The sequence below is a fragment of the Bactrocera dorsalis genome, chromosome 5 (assembly GCF_023373825.1).
Source record: "Bactrocera dorsalis isolate Fly_Bdor chromosome 5, ASM2337382v1, whole genome shotgun sequence".
NCBI classification, from domain to species: domain Eukaryota; kingdom Metazoa; phylum Arthropoda; class Insecta; order Diptera; family Tephritidae; genus Bactrocera; species Bactrocera dorsalis.
In genome coordinates, this window is record NC_064307.1 from 35,845,693 (window position 1) to 35,866,818 (window position 21,126).

At 37.2% G+C, this 21,126-nt stretch overlaps 1 protein-coding gene across 4 annotated transcripts in view; it reads left to right on the top strand.

Annotated features, from left to right (window-relative positions):
* LOC105224679 (tubulin polymerization-promoting protein homolog) overlaps window positions 1-16,242 on the top strand; it is a 34,950-nt gene extending 18,708 nt beyond the window's left edge. For 3 of the 4 annotated variants that reach the window (XM_049459265.1, XM_049459267.1, XM_049459266.1), the window contains 2 exons: window positions 13,063-13,459; window positions 15,742-16,242. In XM_049459265.1, the coding sequence (XP_049315222.1) occupies window positions 13,070-13,459; window positions 15,742-15,924 (573 nt within the window). In that variant the 5' untranslated portion in view covers window positions 13,063-13,069 and the 3' untranslated portion in view covers window positions 15,925-16,242. Of the gene's footprint in view, window positions 1-12,773; window positions 12,915-13,062; window positions 13,460-15,741 lie in introns of those variants that run through there. The other variant, XM_011202843.4, reaches the window with a different exon arrangement.
* Window positions 16,243-21,126: the final 4,884 nt, after the last annotated feature.

Consider the following 21,126-nt stretch of genomic DNA (forward strand, 5'->3'; position numbering starts at 1 on the left):
TTCCGGCCGAAGCAGAGCAAAGCATAATGAAAAAAGGCACTTTTGAACGGACAGCTGGAAAACAATTTACCGATTTTTTCGTAGACTATATACCTCTAAATTTTTTTTACTGTATTCCCATCTCTTTTGTTTAGTGAAGCTTAGGATTTGGGCAAATATAGCACTGAAACTTTCCATTTCAGAACACTTAAAAACTTCATAGAAAACCTTATAATTCGGAAAGATAAATATTTTTGAATCGATGAAAAAAGTCATTGCATAATGAAGGTAGATTAAATGTTGTTCATTTAATGGGAAGGTTAATTTTACAAACATAAGGGGGTACTCTCATGTGAACGCATACATTTTACCATTTTTAGGAATTTTTTTTATGCGTCAACAAAATTCAATCATTTTAATTTTTTAATATTCTTTTATTTGTATTTTGAAATGTACCAAAAAAGTTTTTTTTTCGTTTTTTACATTTTTAATATATATTTTTTTAAATCAAAGTAGTCACCAACAAAAAAAAGTAGTTCACTGGTCATGGTGATAGCGGCTGTTCATGTTGTCTGAAATAAAAAAATTTGAATGGATTATTATACAGTAGTTCTGCGGCTATCGTCCCTACTAAATATAATAAATTCATAAAAAAAAATGTCGTACTTCAAAAAAAAAAAATGAAAATCTTGATTTTTCGTTAAAAATCGTTTAAAAAAAATGAAAATATTTTCGAAAATAAACAATTCTGCTAGGGACGATAACTATAAATGAGTAGAAGAACGTATGTACATTTTAAAGCAATCGGTTGAATACTTTTTTTAGGACCATGACAGTTTCAGAAATTGATTATTCGAGAAAAATGCGTTTAGAAACGTAGCAGCTGCAGACTTGTCTTGGCGCCTGGTAGACGGTCGCGTACGAAAGTCGGCGACTATGAGCTGTAACTTATCAAATTCTATGAATTTCGGTCTGAATTTTTCACAGAATATTTTCAATAGGTTTTACTGTCAAAATATAAAAAAAATAGATTTTTCGAAGTGATTACATGAGAATACCCCCATAAAGCCGACAGACAAAACATACATACTTTATTCCATCATTTCATCTGTATACCAATCAAATTTATACTAACTTTCAAAACAAATTCATATTTTTTACCCAAGCAAGTAAGTATAATACAAAAAATATTAAGTATAACATACAAAAAAAAATAATTTTATAACCTGAACAGCGTTTATTAAGAAGGAAACGTGGCAGATACCTTAAAGAATATATGTATATGTATAAATGACCAACATGACGCGTTAAGTCGACTTAGCCATACCCGTCTGTCTGCCTGATTGTATACTCGAACTAGTCCCCCAGTTTTTGAGATGCCGATCTGAATATTTACACATTTCTCAACAAGAAGCCCGAACCGCCAATATTGAATCACTATACTCGTAGCATATAACTCTCAAATGAACTGAACGATCGGAATGAATTTTTATTAGACAATATACATATCTTCCCGAAATTTGACATGGAATACTATTCAAATTAATGCTAATAGTATTCCAACTATCTAATATTATACCCAAATAAATTTTTCAGATCGGATCACTATAGCATATAACTGGCATACAAATTGACCGATCAAAAGCAAGTTCTTTGATGGGATTTTTTTATATTCGTAAAGGGTACTATAGCTTCGGGGCAACCGAAGTTAACAATATTCTTGTTTTTTACTTAACATACACACTTACATACCCAACGTACATTATTCCATACGTATATTACGATGCTTGAAGAATGGTGTGTTTTATTATAATTTTATTTAAACAACAAACATTCGAGCACAGTGGTGTGTGTGTAATTATGCGCATAATTAATGCTTGGCGTGTGTCCATGTCGTACATAATAAATAATATTATATACGTACATATATATAATATACAAGTTTGTATATACATTTCCGCATGATGTGTCGGTATAAAATTTGGAAACTTGTATAATTAATGATTAGTAATTTTAGCCAATTTTTCTGTGTCTGGTCTTTTCATGAGCTTTTACACATGTACATACATACTAATTTTTGTGTTTACAGCCATACACAAAATGACAAACAATATTTTTTGGTTCTTAACATGAGTAATAAGCTTATACCTTAAGCAGTTAATTGAGCCGTGCCAACACGCTTAGGTATCTTTTTATGGTTTATAAACACAAAGAATTCGCAAATATAGTCAGATTACTAGTTTGGTAAACTTTTTGTTTTTTGTCAGATTTATGATAACATATCGCCTTATAATATTGAAAGCAATACTGGGTGAAAACGAAAAAGATCCAGTTGCCGAATCTGTCATCTAAAATTTTTCGTTGAGACCGAAAATGTAATAAAAATAGCTCACGATATAGTGAAAAACGTCACTAGATTTGGTAATAGTCTTTAGACATTTTTTGTAAAGGGTGATCCATTTCGATCTTCCCTACGTTTTTAAAGAAACAGCACAGACAATTTATATTTAATTATTTTATTCAAAATAACATTCTTTAGCATTTATTTTTTTAAAGATTATCTGCTTCAAATGTTGGTCACGGCTACGTCTCAGTCCAATTTTTGATGGTTTGTTTGAGCATTTCGACTGGTAACTGGCGAATGACAGACGAGATATGTTCCTCCAAGATCTTAATCTAAGCGGAATTGTCCGCATAGACTTTAGACTTCACATATATCCACAGGAAAAAGCATAACGGTGTAATATCACACGATCTTGGTGGCCAATCGACCGACTTAAAAAGTGAAATTATCTACTCACCGAAGTGTTCTCTCACCGGCATCATTTTTCTACTATGAACCGATGGTCTTGGATTTTTTCAGGCTGCTCTTCGTCCCAAATGCGGCAATTTTGCTTTTTTACATAGCCATTGAACCAGAAATGGGTCTCATCGCTAAACCAAATTCGGCTCGTAAACGTCGGATCTTCCTGGAACTTTTCAAGAGCCCACAACTTGTTGGAACTGTCATGATCAACTTTTTCTAATTGCAGCCATAAAAAATTGGTCAACATCGATCTGCAGTAACAGTAACGGTATCACCATCTTCATTTCGAAAAAATGTAGTGATTCCATCAGACCAAAAACCACTTTCCTACTGTCAATTTAGGTGAATGTACGGTTGTTCGTGAATAATTTGTTGATTTTCTTTGCACCTGCATCGACAGTATCAGATGAAAGTGAGCCTCAACAGAGAAGATGTTCCAAGACAAAATCAGCATATTTACGTTGCTTACGGCGGTCCAATGGCTTCAGTTCTTGAGTGAGAACAATTTAGTATAGAAGCAAGCCAAAATCCTATTTTAAAATCCGACAGGTTGTGGTTTGAGACTATTCCAATTCTTGAGAAGGTCTTGGAATCGCTAAATTGCGGTCTTCAGCAACACTTGCCTGAACGGCAGCAATATTTTCATTACTTCGAGCGCTTATTTGTCTTATTGGAGCCTGAACATTATGTAAAGAAAATGTATAGTACGATCGAAATTTTCAACAATTGGATGAAAAGCTAATACAGGTGGACGACTATTACGACCAAAAAATGGCAAAGTGAACAAAGAGTTGAAATTGGAGAACGGGTTTTGATAACAAAATTGAATAACTTGAAAAAGTTATATCTTTCCATGATGAAATTGTAAACATCACTGAATACAATCAAAAAAAAATACAGATAATTATATAGGTATTAAAAATGGCTGAAACGACACTTAGAAATCATATCACCGTTATTGGAAAAAAGGGTATATATTAAGTTAGCTTTGAACGACTATTGGATACTCCCCCCGAGTACGGTTACTCCATACGAACTTTCACTAAATACAAACTTATAATGAAAAATTTCTTTTTTAAAATTGTTTATTAAATTTAGTACATGTGAATGCGCCATGGAGAGGGCATTTTTATGAAACTTTATCTTCTCATGCAAATAGACAGTCCAGCGCACACCCAAAACAGCAGCAATCGTTGAGTTAGGTCACTCAAACATACATATGTACATACATACTAACAGCTTATTTAAACGATATCTGCGCTGAACAACGAGATGACATAATTTTGTGTTGTTGTTCGTTGTTGTTGTCAATGTTCCGTATCATTGCTTGCTGTGAAATGCTTATTCGGGAAATACATACATTTTGCGGTTGAAGCGCTGAAAAGTGAAACCCCTCTGTAAATATACTTACCATTTCATACACATATGTATGTATATACATACATCCACACATGTAAGCAAATGTATGTATGTACATACAAGTGCCTCGGTGCATAATTCCGTTTTGTAATGCAAGCAAAAATAGCAAAATGGTGCCCTCATATCAGGAACGCTTGTTCTTTGTCAGCCACATTGGCGTCGTGCGGCTTCAGCAAAATGGCAGGGCAAGGAGTGGGCGTGAGGTCTCACAGTCGCACACATTTTATACTCGTTCCGTTCTTGCTTTTATTGATAATTCACTTTTATGACTTTTGGGTGTTGCTACTTTGTTTACAAATAAAGAGATGCTTTCCACAAATGAAAGTGAGCGCGACTGTGTCTTTGTTTGCGGAAATTGCTGTATTTACATCTGATAGTAAACTGTGTTTTAAGGTCGCGACGACCTTGACCTACCCATTAGATGTTTGTAGCATGAGAGTGAGTGGTTGCTGGGAGTGCAACAGTTGAAAGATAGTGAGTATTGGTTGTTATTGCTTTTAAAGAGGCTTTATATGGACGAATGTGCGTGTGAATTTATTTTCGACGTAGACCACCTTGCGGTTGAATCCGGAAACGGGTGTTCGAAATTTTGGTAAAAGAAAGAACTAGTTGAGCTAGTGTTGCTTGTATTGGAACGTGGTGGTATATGCATCTTTAGCTGTTTCAATATGTTGATCAACTGTAATTGTAAATTTCCATCCATTTCCAGGGTACCGGGTCATGTTGCCAGCAATATACATATACATATAATACATAACGTGCTTACGAGTCAATAGCAAGTACCACTTGTATATGCTCGAAACTTTTAGAATTTGTCTGAAATTCAATAGTTCAATTCCTATATACTTTTATATTCTGATACCTTGTTTGCCACGAAGTTTATATCACTCAGAAGGAATAGGTGTCTATTTCTTCTTCTTCTTTATTGGCGTAGACTCCACTTACGCGATTATAGTCGAGTTAATAACAGCGCGCCAGTCGTTCTTCCTTTTCGCTATGTGGCGCCAATTGGACAAGCGTAGCTAGGTCCTCCTCCATCTGGTCTTTCCAACGGAGTGGATGTCTTCCTCTTCCGCTGCTTCCACCGACGGGTACTGCGTGAAATACTTTCAGAGCTGGAGTGTTTTCATACATTCGGTTGACATGGCCTAACCAGCGTAGCCGCTATCTTTTAATTCGCTGAACTACTTATGTCAATGTCATCGTATATCTCATACAGCTCATCCAATCCATCCAATGCGATATTCGCCGTGGCCAATGCCCAAAGAACCATAGATCTTTCGCAGAACTTTTCTCTCGAAAACTCGCAACGTCGACTTATCAGTTGTTGTCATCGTCCAAGCCTCTGCACCATATAACAGGACGGGAATTATGAGTGACTTATAGAGTTTGGTTTTTGTTCGTCGAGAGGACTTTACTTCTCAATTGCCTACTCAGTCCGAAGTAAATCGCCGAATGTACTACTCGTATATGTACTTCAGAAAGATAAGCGTATAACAACACTAATGCACTAGTGATTATTTTGATGTGATATTTGGCGTAGATGTCCCTGACAGCCATACCAACCTAAAAGAAATCTTTCGCTTGAAATTTAAATTAAATAGTCTTACTATTTTTTGCCCACAGTAGTTTATTTTTATAAACGTCTTGGTTAGACTGAACCACTAAGTGAAGTTGCACGCCAGTGTTTTGATAAAAAAAAGAAAGGAAAAATTATATGCTACATATTTCCTACTGGGTTGTTTCAACTCATAATTCATGCAGTAAATACTCAAATGTTGGAATTTTGTATATGGCATATGTCGAAACATTACCTTGCCCAATTTTTGTCTAATATTCATGTACACAATCGCACTTGTGACAGCCTATAAGCACTGATGCTCAAAATGTCTCATATAGTTATGTATGTATATCTTGTGTACTTAGTGAAAAATATGATTTCATGCAAACGAAAATTTATTATAAACCCGGTGGCTGGCGTTCAGTCTGTTAATTCACACATTTGCGCAGTCATTCACATATTGCACAAACATTTCAGTTATTTATAGTGAGTATAACGTCATTTCTACAAATATTTAACAAAATGACCACATACATACATATGCATACATATCTCTCAGTATACCAAATTTCCACATGCAAACATAAAATTCATCAAAATTTAATTTCGGTACATAATATTTTAGGTTCTTTGCTCACTGAGTACTAAGAGAGTTATATGAGTTTCCAGTTGAACTAACGAAATGTTTAAAGTCATCAAATCAAATAAGCCAGTAAGCTTATAAATGTCGATACAAACAATTCATTACCTAATTTTTTTTTATGAAAATTCTACGGTGATGAGTTTTCATTAAATTGAGTATCTCATAAATTTAATGGAGTCGACGAGCCTAAGGTTTATAATATAAGAGTGGTCAACAGTGGTTTGCCTAGATATAAGATCGAGTTGTATACTATATGTGTATTTGTACATATGTATTTGTGCCCAAAATTCATGGCACTATCATTGATTTTGATAGATTTGCTGTCATTTATTTTCAAAACTTTATTTCGATTTTACAGTACAAAAACTAAAGAAAAGAACTGATTTCTTTGTAATGTCAAGTTTGTTGACTCTCACGTTTTAAGAATCGGCAGTAATACGCCTTCTTGATCTTGACACGTGTACCTTTTTTCCAACACTTTTAGATACAGCTGGAAACGCTCTCTTTGTTTCTCACTAAAATTTCCTAAATTATCCGAAAACTTACCCAGATCATTGAGAAGATAGTTTAATTTAATTTTATGTTAGCTTCTAGAGTCAGAAAGTTTGTCAGCATATTCTTCAAAATTATTTCATAATTTGTTACTTTATGACTAACTAGGAAATTTTGGATTAAATCCATATTCTTCCACGTTCGCCGCCTTAAAATTTTCTATAACATTCCTCTCTTTATTATGCAAGATTCACTGAGTTCAAAAAGCAAACAAACTTTCATGTAGACCGGTAGACTATGCGAGTTCTGGGAAATTGGCGCCATTATGTTTCCGAGGACATGCCAAAAAGTTTGAAACACAAAGTAATTCTCCGGAATAGCCTTGAGAGTCGAGGTGCATGCTGCTTGGATCACCTCTTTCGTCTCATCGGCCTTTTCAGGCAAGGAAACAAACAGAAGACCGGGGGGTCACATCTGGGCTGTAGGGCGGCTGCTGATGAGTTTTCATTAAATTGAGTATCTCATAAATTTAATGGAGTCGACGAGCCTAAGGTTTATAATATAAGAGTGGTCAACAGTGGTTTGCCTAGATATAAGATCGAGTTGTATACTATATGTATATTTGTACATATGTATTTGTGCCCAAAATTCATGGCACTATCATTGATTTTGATAGATTTGCTGTCATTTATTTTCAAAACTTTATTTCGATTTTACAGTACAAAAACTAAAGAAAAGAACTGATTTCTTTGTAATGTCAAGTTTGTTGACTCTCACGTTTTAATAACCGGCAGTAATATGCCATCTTGATCTTGATACCTTTCTTCCAACACTTTTAGATACAGCTGGAAACGCTCTCCCTGTTTCTCACTAAAATTTCCAAAATTATCCGAAAACTTACCCAGATCATTGAGAAGGTGGTTTAATAGTTCTAGATAGTTCTAGAGTCTGAAAGTTTGTCAACATATTCTTCAAAATTATTTCATAATTTGTTATTTTATGGCCAACTAGGAAATTTTGGATTAAATCCATATTCTTCCACGTTCGCCGCTTTTAAAATTTGCTATAACATTCCTCTCTTTATTATGCAAAATTCACTGTGTTCAAAAAACAAAAAAACTTTCATGTAGACCGGTAGACTATGCGAGTTCTGGGAAATTGGCGCCATTATTGTTTCCGAGAACATGCCAATAAATTTTGAAACACAAAGTAATTCTCCGGAATAGCCTTGAGAGCCGAGCTGCATGTTGCTTGGGTCACCTCTTTGTTCGAAACAAACAGAAGACCGGGGGTCACATCTGGGCTGTAGGGCGGCTGCGGAAGCGTTGGGATGCCGACCTTCGTTAGGTAGCTGTTCACAAGAAAGGCGTTGTGAGACGGGGCGTTGTTGTGGTGCACCTTTCAATCGGCTGCAATAACTTGATGGGCCCGATTGATCCATAGTTTGAATCTCTTAGGGACTTCCATGTAAAACTTGACGTTGACGGTTTGTCCAGGAAGAACAAATTCATGGTGGACGTTGCCTTTGATGTCAAAAGAGACAATGAGCATCGTTTTCACTTTGGATTTGTCATTATTCCCGTCTTTGGGCGAGGAGACGCTGGCGTGTGCCACTCAGAAGATTGCCATTTTGTCTCGGAATCATACTCAAAGATCCATGACTCGTCATCTGTGATTACGTTATTCAAACGTCTCTGTCGCAAATTTACCGAGTTTCACATAGAATTTAGTTGTGTACCTATGCTCTAACGAACGCTGCAATTTCGGCTTGCACCATTCACAAAAACACGTCGGCCAAAAATGTTTGTCCTGACCGCTCGTTCGTTAGCTAGGAACGCCCTCTACCGAGTCCAGTCGGTGCGCTCACGTATTACCAAAAAAAAGTCGCATAAGCATTGTTCTGGAATTGCTTAAAAGGGTCATAATTGGTGACGCATCATGGGTATATGGTTATGATTTCGAAACCTGAGTCCAATCGTCTCATTGGAAGAATCCAGCAGAGCCAAAGCCAAAAAATAAAATTGCCCACTAAAAAATGCATATCAGAATGGCTGGTACAAGTTATTATATCTGAGGGCGACTATTTTGAAGAGGTCAAAATAGAAATTGATGAATAAATAAATGTTTGTTGATAAAAATTAAAATCCACCTTAGTTTTTGAACATACCTCGTAAACAAGTCATTTTATGGTAAATATTAATTAATATAAGAGAGCAAAATGTTGATATGTCCTAAATTAATTACAAAAATTTAATCCGAATCCACAGGAATTAATGTAAATGCAAACACTGAATAAAGCTCTGATTAAACGAATTTTTATATTTGTACATATGTGCATATCAACACACGTGCGCACGACTCACGTTGTTCCAGAAACGTCAGATTGCATATGCACAAACTTACATACATATGTACAGGTGAAAATGGAATGCAAAAGGGTCTCAAATTTGCAACGACCGTTGTGGACCGTTCACTTAATCAGCTTGAAATTAATTGGCAGCAGTTTTTTTGCCGAATGCGAGAGTAAGATTACGATGGTTTGTATTGACATTTAATTTAACAGTCGACTGTGCGACACAAGCAAAATGCATTATTAAGGCTTTAGGGGACTTTATCAGAGTGAATAGTAAGCAAGACGGGTATGAAAATTAGTTACAGTGGAGCACAGAAGTTTAGATTTGATGTCGAGCGTATAGCTGTTGGCCGTATTAGTAAAGGGTGATCCATTTCGAGGTTCTCTACACTTTTAAAGAAACAACCCAAACTTCACATTTAATGGAGAATGTTTCATATTTTCATTCGAAAGAACATTCTTTGGCAATTATTTTTGAAAATTATCTGTTTAAAATGTTGGTCGCGGTTACGTCTCAGATGGTTCATCTATAGCGTCCAATTTTAATGACTCGTTCGAGCATTTCGACTGGTAACTGGCGAATGACACGCTTGATGTTTTGAACCAAGACCTGATTCGAAGCGAGATTGTCCGCCTAGACCTTAGACTTTACATATCCCACAGGATAAAGTCTAACGGTATGATATCACACGATTTTGGTAGCAAAATGGACTGTTCCAAAACGTGAAATTATCTGCTCACCGAAATGTTCTCTCAATAAATCCATTGTTTGATGCGATGTGTGGGAAGTAGCGCCGTCTTGTTGAAACCAAATGTTGGCGAGATTGCAATCTTCAATTTCAAGCATCAAATAGTCGGTTATCAAGGCGCGATAACGGTCGGATTGACAGTTACGCTCTCACCGGCATTATATTTTAAGAAATATGGACCGATGATTCCACCAGACCTTTAATCACACCAAACTGTGTTTTTCAAGAAGAAATGACAGCTCTTGAATCTCTTCATGTTGCTCTTCGTACCAAATGCGGCAATTGTGCTTGTTTACATACAAATTGAGCCAGAAATGAACTTCATCGCTGGACAAAATCGAAAACGTCGGATCTTCTTGAAAACTTTCGAGAGCCTAAAGTGTGAATTGATGTCTCTTGGGAAGGTCAAGCGGCTTCAGTTCTTGCACAAGCTGCATTTTGTACACTTTCAATTTAAGATCTCGAGTTGTTACGAACGGCGCCGAATCGACACACCACGGCCATCATGTACACTCTCAGCTACGGCTGCTTTTTTTCTTACTGCGTGTAGGACGTGGTCTATTCGGTCGAATAATATGAATGCTGCGTCTTAAGATGGGTGATGGTATTGCGAGTAGTATGATCAGTGGGCTGATTATGTTGACCAAAAGTAGAGCGAAGCGCGCGAAACACACTCTTTGCAGAACGTTAATTTTCGTAATAAGTTTCAACGTTTTGTAAACGTTGTTCAGGCATAAGTCTCTCCATGATGAAACGCCAAACAGTACTGAACAAAAAAAAAAACATGACAGCTTGACATGACTCACGCGAGATATGTCAAATAAGGCTATGGAAAAAAGTACCTCTACTTGCTGGTTGAAGCAGCTCACTTATTTTGCATTATGGATTTTCCGAGATTTCTTAGTTTTCCCCGAAAAGGGCGTATTAAGTTTACCACGATGTCTGTAACAGCCAAAAGAAAACGTCGGAACTGATCTATGAAGTTTATACATATATGAATGATTAGCCGTTTTTATCCTTTTCTCAACAAAAAACAAAAATCTCTACATTTGTCGGAGGTCGATATCGGACAACTATATAGCTGTCATACTCTACAGGACCATCCATCTTAGCTTGATTTGGTCGGAACTTGTTACGCTTCCTTTAAATGAGCTAGCAGATCTAAAGCGCCGCTCTATGCTAGCGCTTACCTTTGCATATACGAGGTATTAATTAAGTAATGAGACTAATTCCATAAAAACCGTATATTTGAAAAGTATTCTACAACTCTGCCATCCCCTTCAAAGTAGACCCTTGGGCAGCTATACAGAGATTCCAGCGCGTTTTTCGACTGGGATGTCCGCGAGTACCCTCGTCACGGCCGCCTGGATGTGCGTAATCGACTCAAAATGGGTTCCTTTGACCACCGATTTTGTTTTAGGAAACAAATAAAGTCACAGGGTGACATGACGGGCGAATAAGGCGGCTGTTGCAGCACGGCGATCCTTTAGAGGCCAAATACTGGGACACGCTGAGGGCGGGGTGGTACGGCGCGTTGTCGTGATGAAGGATCCAGTTACGAGCGATGTCTGGGCGCACCCTGTTGACTCGTTTTCGCAATCTTTCGAGTACTTGACAATAGTAGACTTGATTCACAGTTTTCTCCGGTGGAACGAATTCTTTGTGGACGAAAAAGGCAATAATTATCGTTTTCACCTTCGACTTGCTCATGCGAGCTTCTTTCGGGCGGAGGTCGCGCGGAGACAACCATTGTGAGCTTTGCCGTTTGGTTTCCGGGTCGTATTGCCCTATTACCATACACTCTTACAATTTTAGCGTACGTTTCCGAAGCTGTTTCGCCCAATCTGGCGCAAAATTTTATCGCGACGCGTTGCTCTTGATTTCGTTTTTCCATTTTCGTGACGAGCACTACAAACACACGTCTACTCAACTTGACGCAGAAGGCGAACTAAACAAGCTAGAACGATGGTACATATATCAATGGAGAGGGGAGGAATGCCGGAAAGAGAGAAAGGGTACAAGGGTACAGATTTTCCACAAGCGCGGCAATAAAATCAGTCTCATTACTTAATTGTCAAACCTCGTACTAGAAAATTCATTATAAAAACAATTGTTGATATGAAAACATGAGATGAATATAAAGTTTGCAATTGACTGTTGCTGATCACATTCAAAAGCTTTTTCGTACTCTTGGCAAAGTAATTGAATTGTTTAGCATTTCAATGGTTATTATTTATATTTTTTATTATTATAGCTTTTTATTCACACAGCTTTGCAAAGTCGTACATATTTACACACGTTTATGTTATCATAAATATTTGCGATATACGAAAATACAAAAATAATATACCAGAATTATTTAGAAAGCGTCAATATGTAATGGAAGCAAAACAAGTTAAGAGAGATAAGCAAACAAAACCGAATAAACATTAATATAATGATAATTTCGAGTGCTAAAACCCCTCAAAGTAAACAAAATTAGTCTCAGAGAGAACATGGAAGAACTCGCATTTCTATTCGCAGTATTTTGATGATTGTCAGAATCAGTTGATTACTCGAGATTAGCGGAATCGGTTAACAGATAGCTAATATTGTGCGTTTACATATAAATTCACTTGTTCGCTACTTAATTTACGGTACACAATGAGTGCGTGTTGAAGATTGATTAGTTATTTATAAGGGAAAGTCGGTTATTGATTCACATACGAAGTCAGGTCATGTAAAAATTTAATATGAAGACAAGTGTTCAGCTGTTTGAAGTCAGAAAATTAGATATTCAGTTGCGTGAGTTTTTTTAATGACATTCTGGCCGAAAATAAAGTGAATTTAACATTCCTAAATATAAATTATTGTAATTACTATTACTTGCACTAACTTTTTTTCGAAATGCTTGCGACTGTAGTTGCGCACAGGTGAATAAAAATACATAACATACATACATATTTAACGGTTTTCGTGTGGAGCATTATAAAATAATGATTTGCCAGCATACGCTTAGTTGCAACCAATAAGTTCGTTTAAAAATTTAAAACAATTTTCTTTTTTTCGTTTATTAAACAGATCCAACATGTCAGCAGAAGCAACAAATGGCAGCAGCCCCGCTCCCGCCGCGGAACCACCAGTTGCTGAGGTCGCACAATTGGCCTTGGATGATGCGCCCAAAGTTAGTTTTGCCGATCAGTTCAAAGCCTTCTCCAAATTCGGTGATACAAAATCCGACGGCAAATTGATTACGCTGTCGCAGAGCGATAAATGGATGAAGCAAGCTAAAGTAATCGACAAGAAGATCACTACTACTGACACGGGCATACATTTCAAGAAATTCAAGGCAATGAAAATCTCACTTGCCGATTATAATAAATTCCTGGACGATTTGGCTAAAGCGAAAAAAGTCGAATTGAGTGAAATTAAATCGAAGATGGCCGGTTGCGGCGCTCCAGGTGTGCTGCAGGTTTCGGTAAGTTGCAATTAATGAAATATGTATCTTTTTAATAATAATATTGTATTCTTCCAAAACTTACAAGGAAAGCTGTTTCGGCATCTTTTCTAATATGTACTACTGTGCCCAAAAAATAAAGTGACAATTTTTTTATGTTGGTAGTACTGTCAGTCACATTTATGACAAATTTCATGTCAAAATATTCATTTTGTGAGCTGCTAAAAGTGAGTTTTTCGTTTTTTGCGATGTCGAAATTTGTTGAGCAAAGAATTTGCATTAAATTTTGTTTATGGAATCAATTTTCTGCTGCGGATACGTTGAGGATGGTGCAGAAAGCCTTTGGTGATGAGACTATGTCTAAAAAAATGTTTACAAGAGGTATAGTGAGTTCCAAGCCGGCCGTGAACGTGTCGAAGACGAAGAGCGTCCAGGGCGACCATCAACCTCAACCGACGAAGCTCACGTTCAACAAATCAAAGATTTGGTGTTGAAAAACCGTCGATTAACAATTAGAGACCTTGCTGATGAAGTTGGCATATCGAAAGGCTCAGCCAATATCATTTTGAAGGATGTTTTGGATTGAATTTTTTGGAAAAAAGGCGTCGCGTTGAAGTGTGTGAAACGATGCTTTCAGACTACCAGGGTGTCATGAAATGCATTATAACTGGCGATGAGACTTGGATCTATGCTTACAACCCCGAAACAACCGATCAATCGAGCGAATATCGTGCCAAGAGAGAGCTGAGACCAAAAAAATCGCGCCAAAGTCGCTCAAAAATCTAGGTCATGCTGACTGTTTTCTTCGATTATCGTGGTGTTGTGCATTATGAATTCCTTCTAACCGGTCAAGCAGTCAACAAGAAATATGATTTGAACGTTATGCGTCGTTTGCGTAACGCCATCCGCCTAAAAAGGCCGGAATTGTGGAAAGACAATTCTTGGTTTTTACACCACTGTACACCAATGTACCTTCCCATACTGCCCTCGTAACTCGTGATCATTTCGCCAAAAACTCAACCCATATCTGGCGCCGTGCGACTTCTGGCTGTTAACCAAGCTCAAAAGACCGCTCCGGGGACACCGTTTTTATACGATAGAGGAGATTCAAGCCGCAGCGAAGACGGAACTGAATGCCATCCCGGAAAGTGACTACAACCAGTGTTTCGAAGATTGGAAAATCCGTTGGCATAAGTGCATGGCATCGAGAGGGGATTACTTAGAAGAGGATGAAATTGATTTGGAATAACAAATAAAGAATTTTCAAAATAAATACAATGTCACTTTATGGCACACCTTGGGCACAGTAGTATATATCGAATAGATTTTATGTTTGTGTGTTCCTTCGGTTATCCTTTAACCCCCATTTAAGGCCACTTTTAGTAGGTCTTATATCTGGTTCGATATTTATCTCCATGAAATAAGTATTTAAGCAATTTATCAATAAAATCTATAATTTTTAAGCTCAAAAAAGAAAACGTTTCCGTCCAGCTTTCGCCCTAAAAAAATACTTCAACGTCAAAAAGTTTTTTTATTTTCAAATTAAACCGCGCCTAAATCAGTTGACTTTTTCATACCTTTTACATGTGATTTTTTGACCATAAGGAAACATCGGAGACTCTGGAAAATGTATATCTAAATGATCAGCTTGATGAGCTAAATCGGTTTAGCTTTGTCCGTCTGTCTGCATATATTCGCTAACTAGTCGCTTTGTATTCGAGATTTCGGTTTTAAATTTTGCGCACGTCTTTTTCTCCCCAGAAGGCTACTCTTTGTCGGAACCATCGACACCGGAACACTGTAAAATATAGCTGCCGTACACATCGAAGGATCGGGTTGAAATGCTTGTATAGAAAGATTTTTTATTTGAAGTAATATCTTCAGGAAATTGAGCAGAGAATATTGCCTAAGGCAATTGTTCAGATCGGATCACTAAAGCATATGGCAATCATTCAAACTGTTCGATCAAAATGAAGTTCTCGTTAGGAATATTTTCTAAGGGCTGCTCCATTTCGAGCTTCCCTACTCTTTTTAAAGAAAAAATACAGAAACCTCAAAAATAGAAAAAGAAAAATGACATCACAGCTTGACACGACGCACGCGTACCTCCACTTTGATCACCTATTGTATTCAGGCAAAGAGTCCGAAATTCGATCTTCCTTATGTTAGTCTGCTATATTTCTCACACTCGTATCAATGCAAGCAAATGATCTGAGTTGTTTGTATAGATTTTTTGGATGCTAATTGATTTAACTTAATTTAATTTGGAAGTTGCTAACATATTTGTTTATTGCATTTTTTAGGCTGGCAAAGCCGCATCGGCCGTGGAACGTCTTACCGACACCAGCAAATATACTGGATCTCATAAAGAACGCTTCGATGCCACGGGCAAGGGCAAAGGCATTGCTGGTCGCAAAGACTTGGTGGATGCATCTGGCTATGTATCCGGCTACCAGCACAAGGACACCTACGACAACGCTCATTAGAAGCAATAAATTGGCATGCATTAATATATAATCTTTAAAAAATTGTATGATTAAAAATCACAAAAAGGCACAAATGAACATAAATGTAGATTTTAGATGCCACAATCCTTTGTAATGCATTTTTTAATAATCAAGCTTAAATAGTTTATATTATATGTAAAGCGACACTTATGTAACAGTACGTATTAATTTACACACAACTTGTGGTCACCCTTCCCAGGAAAGTGTTGAATTTTTGTGATACTTTAAATTAATATTAAACAAATAAAATGATCTAAAATAATTTATTTATTAAAGATTGGCTCTCATCTTTCACAATTTGGCGTTTTATTTTTTTCATGTCAACATTACACTCGAAACACACACACCTGTACACATGTATATACCCTACAAACATTTTTCGAAAAGTTTTGGAATCACTGAAATACACAAAAATTTATATATGAAGATATTAGAAATAGTTGTTACTGTGAAAATTGAAAAAAAAATTAGAATTATTTAAAAGCAAAAACAAAGAAAATTTAAATAATGGTGTAAAAACAGTTGAAACCCTGTCGTTTATTGCGAAAATAACCTTTTGAGAACCTTATATTTGTTTATACTCGTACAAATTTAAACGACATGATTTCATATTTCGAAAGTTTATGAAATTTTGTATGTGTATCAATATTAAATGAAGCCTTCTTATCAATAAAATATACAGTTGAAAATCAAAACTTTGCTACGTGACGTTTTGAATTTGGATCCGTCTTTTTTTTTTTACATAAAAACCCGCAAAGACGATTCCTACTTTTAAGGTTTTTCGAACTTAAAAATGAACTGGCCCGATCCTATTTGCTTAGAGCCGGACCTCAGACGACATTTAAAATTCCGGAATACTGCATTATTTACCGGCCGGAAGTCTTTGCGGTTAGGAAAGCGGCTGAGATAGCTAACAACGTAGGAAACAACATATAAAGTATCAAAATAACGGGTTTTTCAAAAACCAATAGTTTTTTTTAAATAAAGCAAAAATGGTTTGGGATATCAATTTAATTATTTATTCCTGTGAAAGTACATTCGATGCCATTATATATGGAACTCGATTTCTTTTGCATGTCTTCCACGGACATGCTTGCAGAAATTTAGACGCTGAACCCAATTTTCGACTAGTTTCAAGCATAATTCGGCCGATACTGCTGCAATTTCACTTTAAAAATTCGCACAAAGTTCATCAATCGTCGCTGGCTTGTTGGCATGGATCATAGACCTGACGTAGCCCCACAGGAAATAGTCTAACGGCATCTATGCGCACGACCGAGGTGGCCAATTGACTGGGCCTTTTCTTGAATTAACACGTTCACCAAACTTGATTTTCAATAAATCGATTGTGACATTCGCGGTGTGGCTTGTGGCACCGTCGTGTTGGAACCACATATTGCCCAAGTCCATATCATTCAATTCGGGTTATCATTGAGCGGTAGCGATTGCCATTGACAGAAACGTGCCGGTCTCGATCATCATGGAAGAAATACGATCCAATGACGCCGCCTGCCCATAAACCGCAGCAAACCGTAGTTTTTTCAGGATGCAATATTGACTCATGGAGTACGTGTGGATTACTGCCTGACCAATAATGGACATTTTGCCATTCAGCCAGAAATAAGCCTCATCGCTGAAAATGATTTTTTAAATGAAAATCCGGATCATTTTCAAGTTGTTGCTCAGCCCAATTCAGGAACATATGACGATTCTAGTGGTCAAGAGGATTCAGTTTTTGCGTCAATTTGATCTTGTAGGCCAAGATCTTTTCACAAAATTCGCCATAACAACGTCACAGAGATGCCCAATGCATAAGAACGACGTGTGTGAGACTGATTTGGGTCTTTCTCAATTGATGTGCTAGCGACAGTAATTTTCCCAACACTACGGGTACTTCTCTGTCTCACTGGCATAGAAACATTTTGTACCGTACCTGTGGGTTCAAAATTTACCACAGACGCTCAATTGTTGATCTGACAGGACGATTATGACGACCATAAATTGGACGTAGTGCTCTTAAAGTTGTTGCCACTGGCTCCGAATTTCTGTAGTAAATTTTAATAAGTTCGACACGTTGGTGGATCATATAACATTCCACGATGAAATGGCAAGCCTTGCTGAAGAGAAATGTCAAAAAAGGAGGCGTCGTTTGCTTTCCCTATCGGTCTATATTTGCACCTTTGTTTTGAAATAGCAATACGTTGCTGATGTGTTAGCCAGTATGGTGTCGATTGACATGCAGGGAATATACTACTTATCAGAGACGTCTACAGCAGAGAAAGGGAGAGGAGAGAATCAAAAGCTTCACAATGCGGCGACAATGGGTTTCGATGCTTCCTTCTACTATAAAATCCAGGTCCAAAGGTAACAATCTCCAAACCGCATTTCATCATATAATGTTCGTAGAATCAGGGAGGCAGTAGATGTAGTAGCTGCCGAAAAGCGGCTGGGTTCCAGAGCACAAAAAGATTCAGGGAATTAAATAGCTAACGAGGCTACCAAAAGTGCCATCCGTCTGTCTAGAAAAATAGTTCAGGAAATACGAAAGTCACTAAAAACGATATATAATGAAATTTCCGAAAGGCTGATAGACGGATCATGGCGAGAGAGAATCCTTAAGGACATGCAGGATCGCCAAGAGTGCAATCAACAAGAACGACATGATGTTAAAATAAAATAAAACACTTATGTCTTCTATTGTTTTTTTTTTTGTTATGCAGATAATTTATATTTATGATTCCAACAAAATGTCGACTAGTTTCTACCGCAACTTCTTCCAAGCAGCTTCTACATACGGCGTCCGGTAAAATTCCCAGTCTTACAGCATGAATGCCAATAGGGCAGTGGCCCGTCAAGAGCCCAACTACTAAAGAGAGGTTAGCCTTACTGAGGGCAAAGCGATCACTAGATCTCTTGCGATCTATCTTGGGCCAGAATTCTTTTGCGACCGCGCAAGTACTTATGCTGGCCCAGCTTGGCCAAGCATCAGCGAGGCACAACTATCCAGTAGTAGAACACACAGTCCCGACCCGTTCCCATTCTACCGATAACGACTCTAGAGTGCCTTTCCTTGTTAGCTCATCAGCTTTGCAGTTACCTGATAAGCTGAAGCTCAAATGGTTATCCCGTTTACAAAAATCTCCCGGTGCAGCATTTCATTGCTTTCAAGGTCCTCGAGCGTTGCTGGTTGATTGCCGTAAGCCTTTGATTTAAACCCACAGAAAATAATCCTATTGTCAGAGACAATAATGCAGACACTAAATTGCAACATCTTGGCGGCCATTCCCGGAAATTAACGAGTTGCCAAATTTTGTATGCAAGTGTGTGTGGGTGACGGCCTTCCCCGCCCCATTTCGAAATACATAAAATCCGATAATCCGCCGTACCATACGGCCAAATTTAATCTCCTCCGTTCAAATTGAAATTAAGTGTTTTTAAATATATTTGCTATACAATGACCTACGATCTTTTTGATTGGCAGAAAATTGTCAATTTGGCATTAAAAAAAAAAACCCATTTTACCTAAAAAAAAACGATTTTTTTTTAAATTACGACCTTTAGTTAATTTTTAATATTTTTCAAAGATCGTAGGTAATTGCATAGGAAATATCTTTGAGTTTAATAAGCACTTAAAATTTTTTTGTTTCAGCTGCTCATTCGGCTGGAATTATGTCTGCAGTTGAGGCACTTTTTTTTTTGGCACCTCCGACGATCGCCCATAATTCCGTTATTTTTCAACACTTTTGTTAAAAAAAAAATCTCAAAATAGAGCAGAAAATATACGTTATTACGTTCAAAGAAGCTCGAAACATTTAATCGAGTGCTATCTTTTAAAAAATTCACGAAAATCGCAATTTTTCATGCGTTACACTGGTATAGCCCCTTAAGGACTTGGTTCCATCTACATAGACAGGGATCACATCATCTCAGTATCGCCCAGCTGGATGCTGGACCTTGGTGATCACTTCACTTTCAACAAATGCGCAGCTTCTTGGGGCTTTGGAGGGACTAGTTAGCGTATATACTGACAGATAGATGTACAGAGAGACGGAGATGGCTAAATCGACTAGGTTCGTCACGCTAATCATTTATGTATATACATATGTATGTATATATTTTATAGCGTCTCCGACGTTTCCTTCTGGATTTCAAAACTGAAAAGAATGTGTCCTGTCTATAAACAACTCAAATGGAAATTCACTGTTTCACTGTTACTAAGCGATATTTCAATACTACTTCAAACAGGTTCATTATATGGGGATATATTGGTTTTTGTAACTGATACTGCCTATGCGTTTGCTAATTAGCTCCTAATAACCTAGTTTTACATAAAACGTTATTTTATGTGTTCTATTCATGTACATATGTATATAAAGGGTGATTTTTTAAGAGCTTGATAACTTTTTTAAAAAAAAAAACGCATAAAATTTGCAAAATCTCATCGGTTCTTTATTTGAAACGTTAGATTTCATGACATTTACTTTTTGAAGATAATTTATTAATGTTGGCTGCGTCTTAGGTTGGTCATTCGGAAAGTCCAATTTTGGGCAACTTTTTCGAGCATTTCGGCCGGAATAGCCCGAATTTCTTCGGAAATGTTGTCTTCCAAAGCTGGAATAGTTGCTGGCTTATTTCTGTAGACTTTAGACTTGACGTAGCCCCACAAAAAATAGTCTAAAGGCGTTAAATCGCATGATCTTGGTGGCCAACTTACGGGTCCATTTCTTGAGATGAATTGTTGTCCGAAGTTTTCCCTCAAAATGGCCATAGAATCGCGAGCTGTGTGGCATGTAGCGCCATCTTGTTGAAACCACATGTCAACCAAGTTCAGTTCTTCCATTTTTGGCAACAAAAAGTTTGTTAGCATCGAACGATAGCGATCGCCATTCACCGTAACGTTGCGTCCAACAGCATCTTTGAAAAAATACGGTCCAATGATTCCACCAGCGTACAAACCACACCAAACAGTGCATTTTTCGGGATGCATGGGCAGTTCTTGAACGGCTTCTGGTTGCTCTTCACCCCAAATGCGGCAATTTTGCTTATTTACGTAGCCATTCAACCAGAAATGAGCCTCATCGCTGAACAAAATTTGTCGATAAACACATTTCGAACCGAACACTGATTTTGGTAATAAAATTCAATGATTTGCAAGCGTTGCTCGTTAGTAAGTCTATTCAT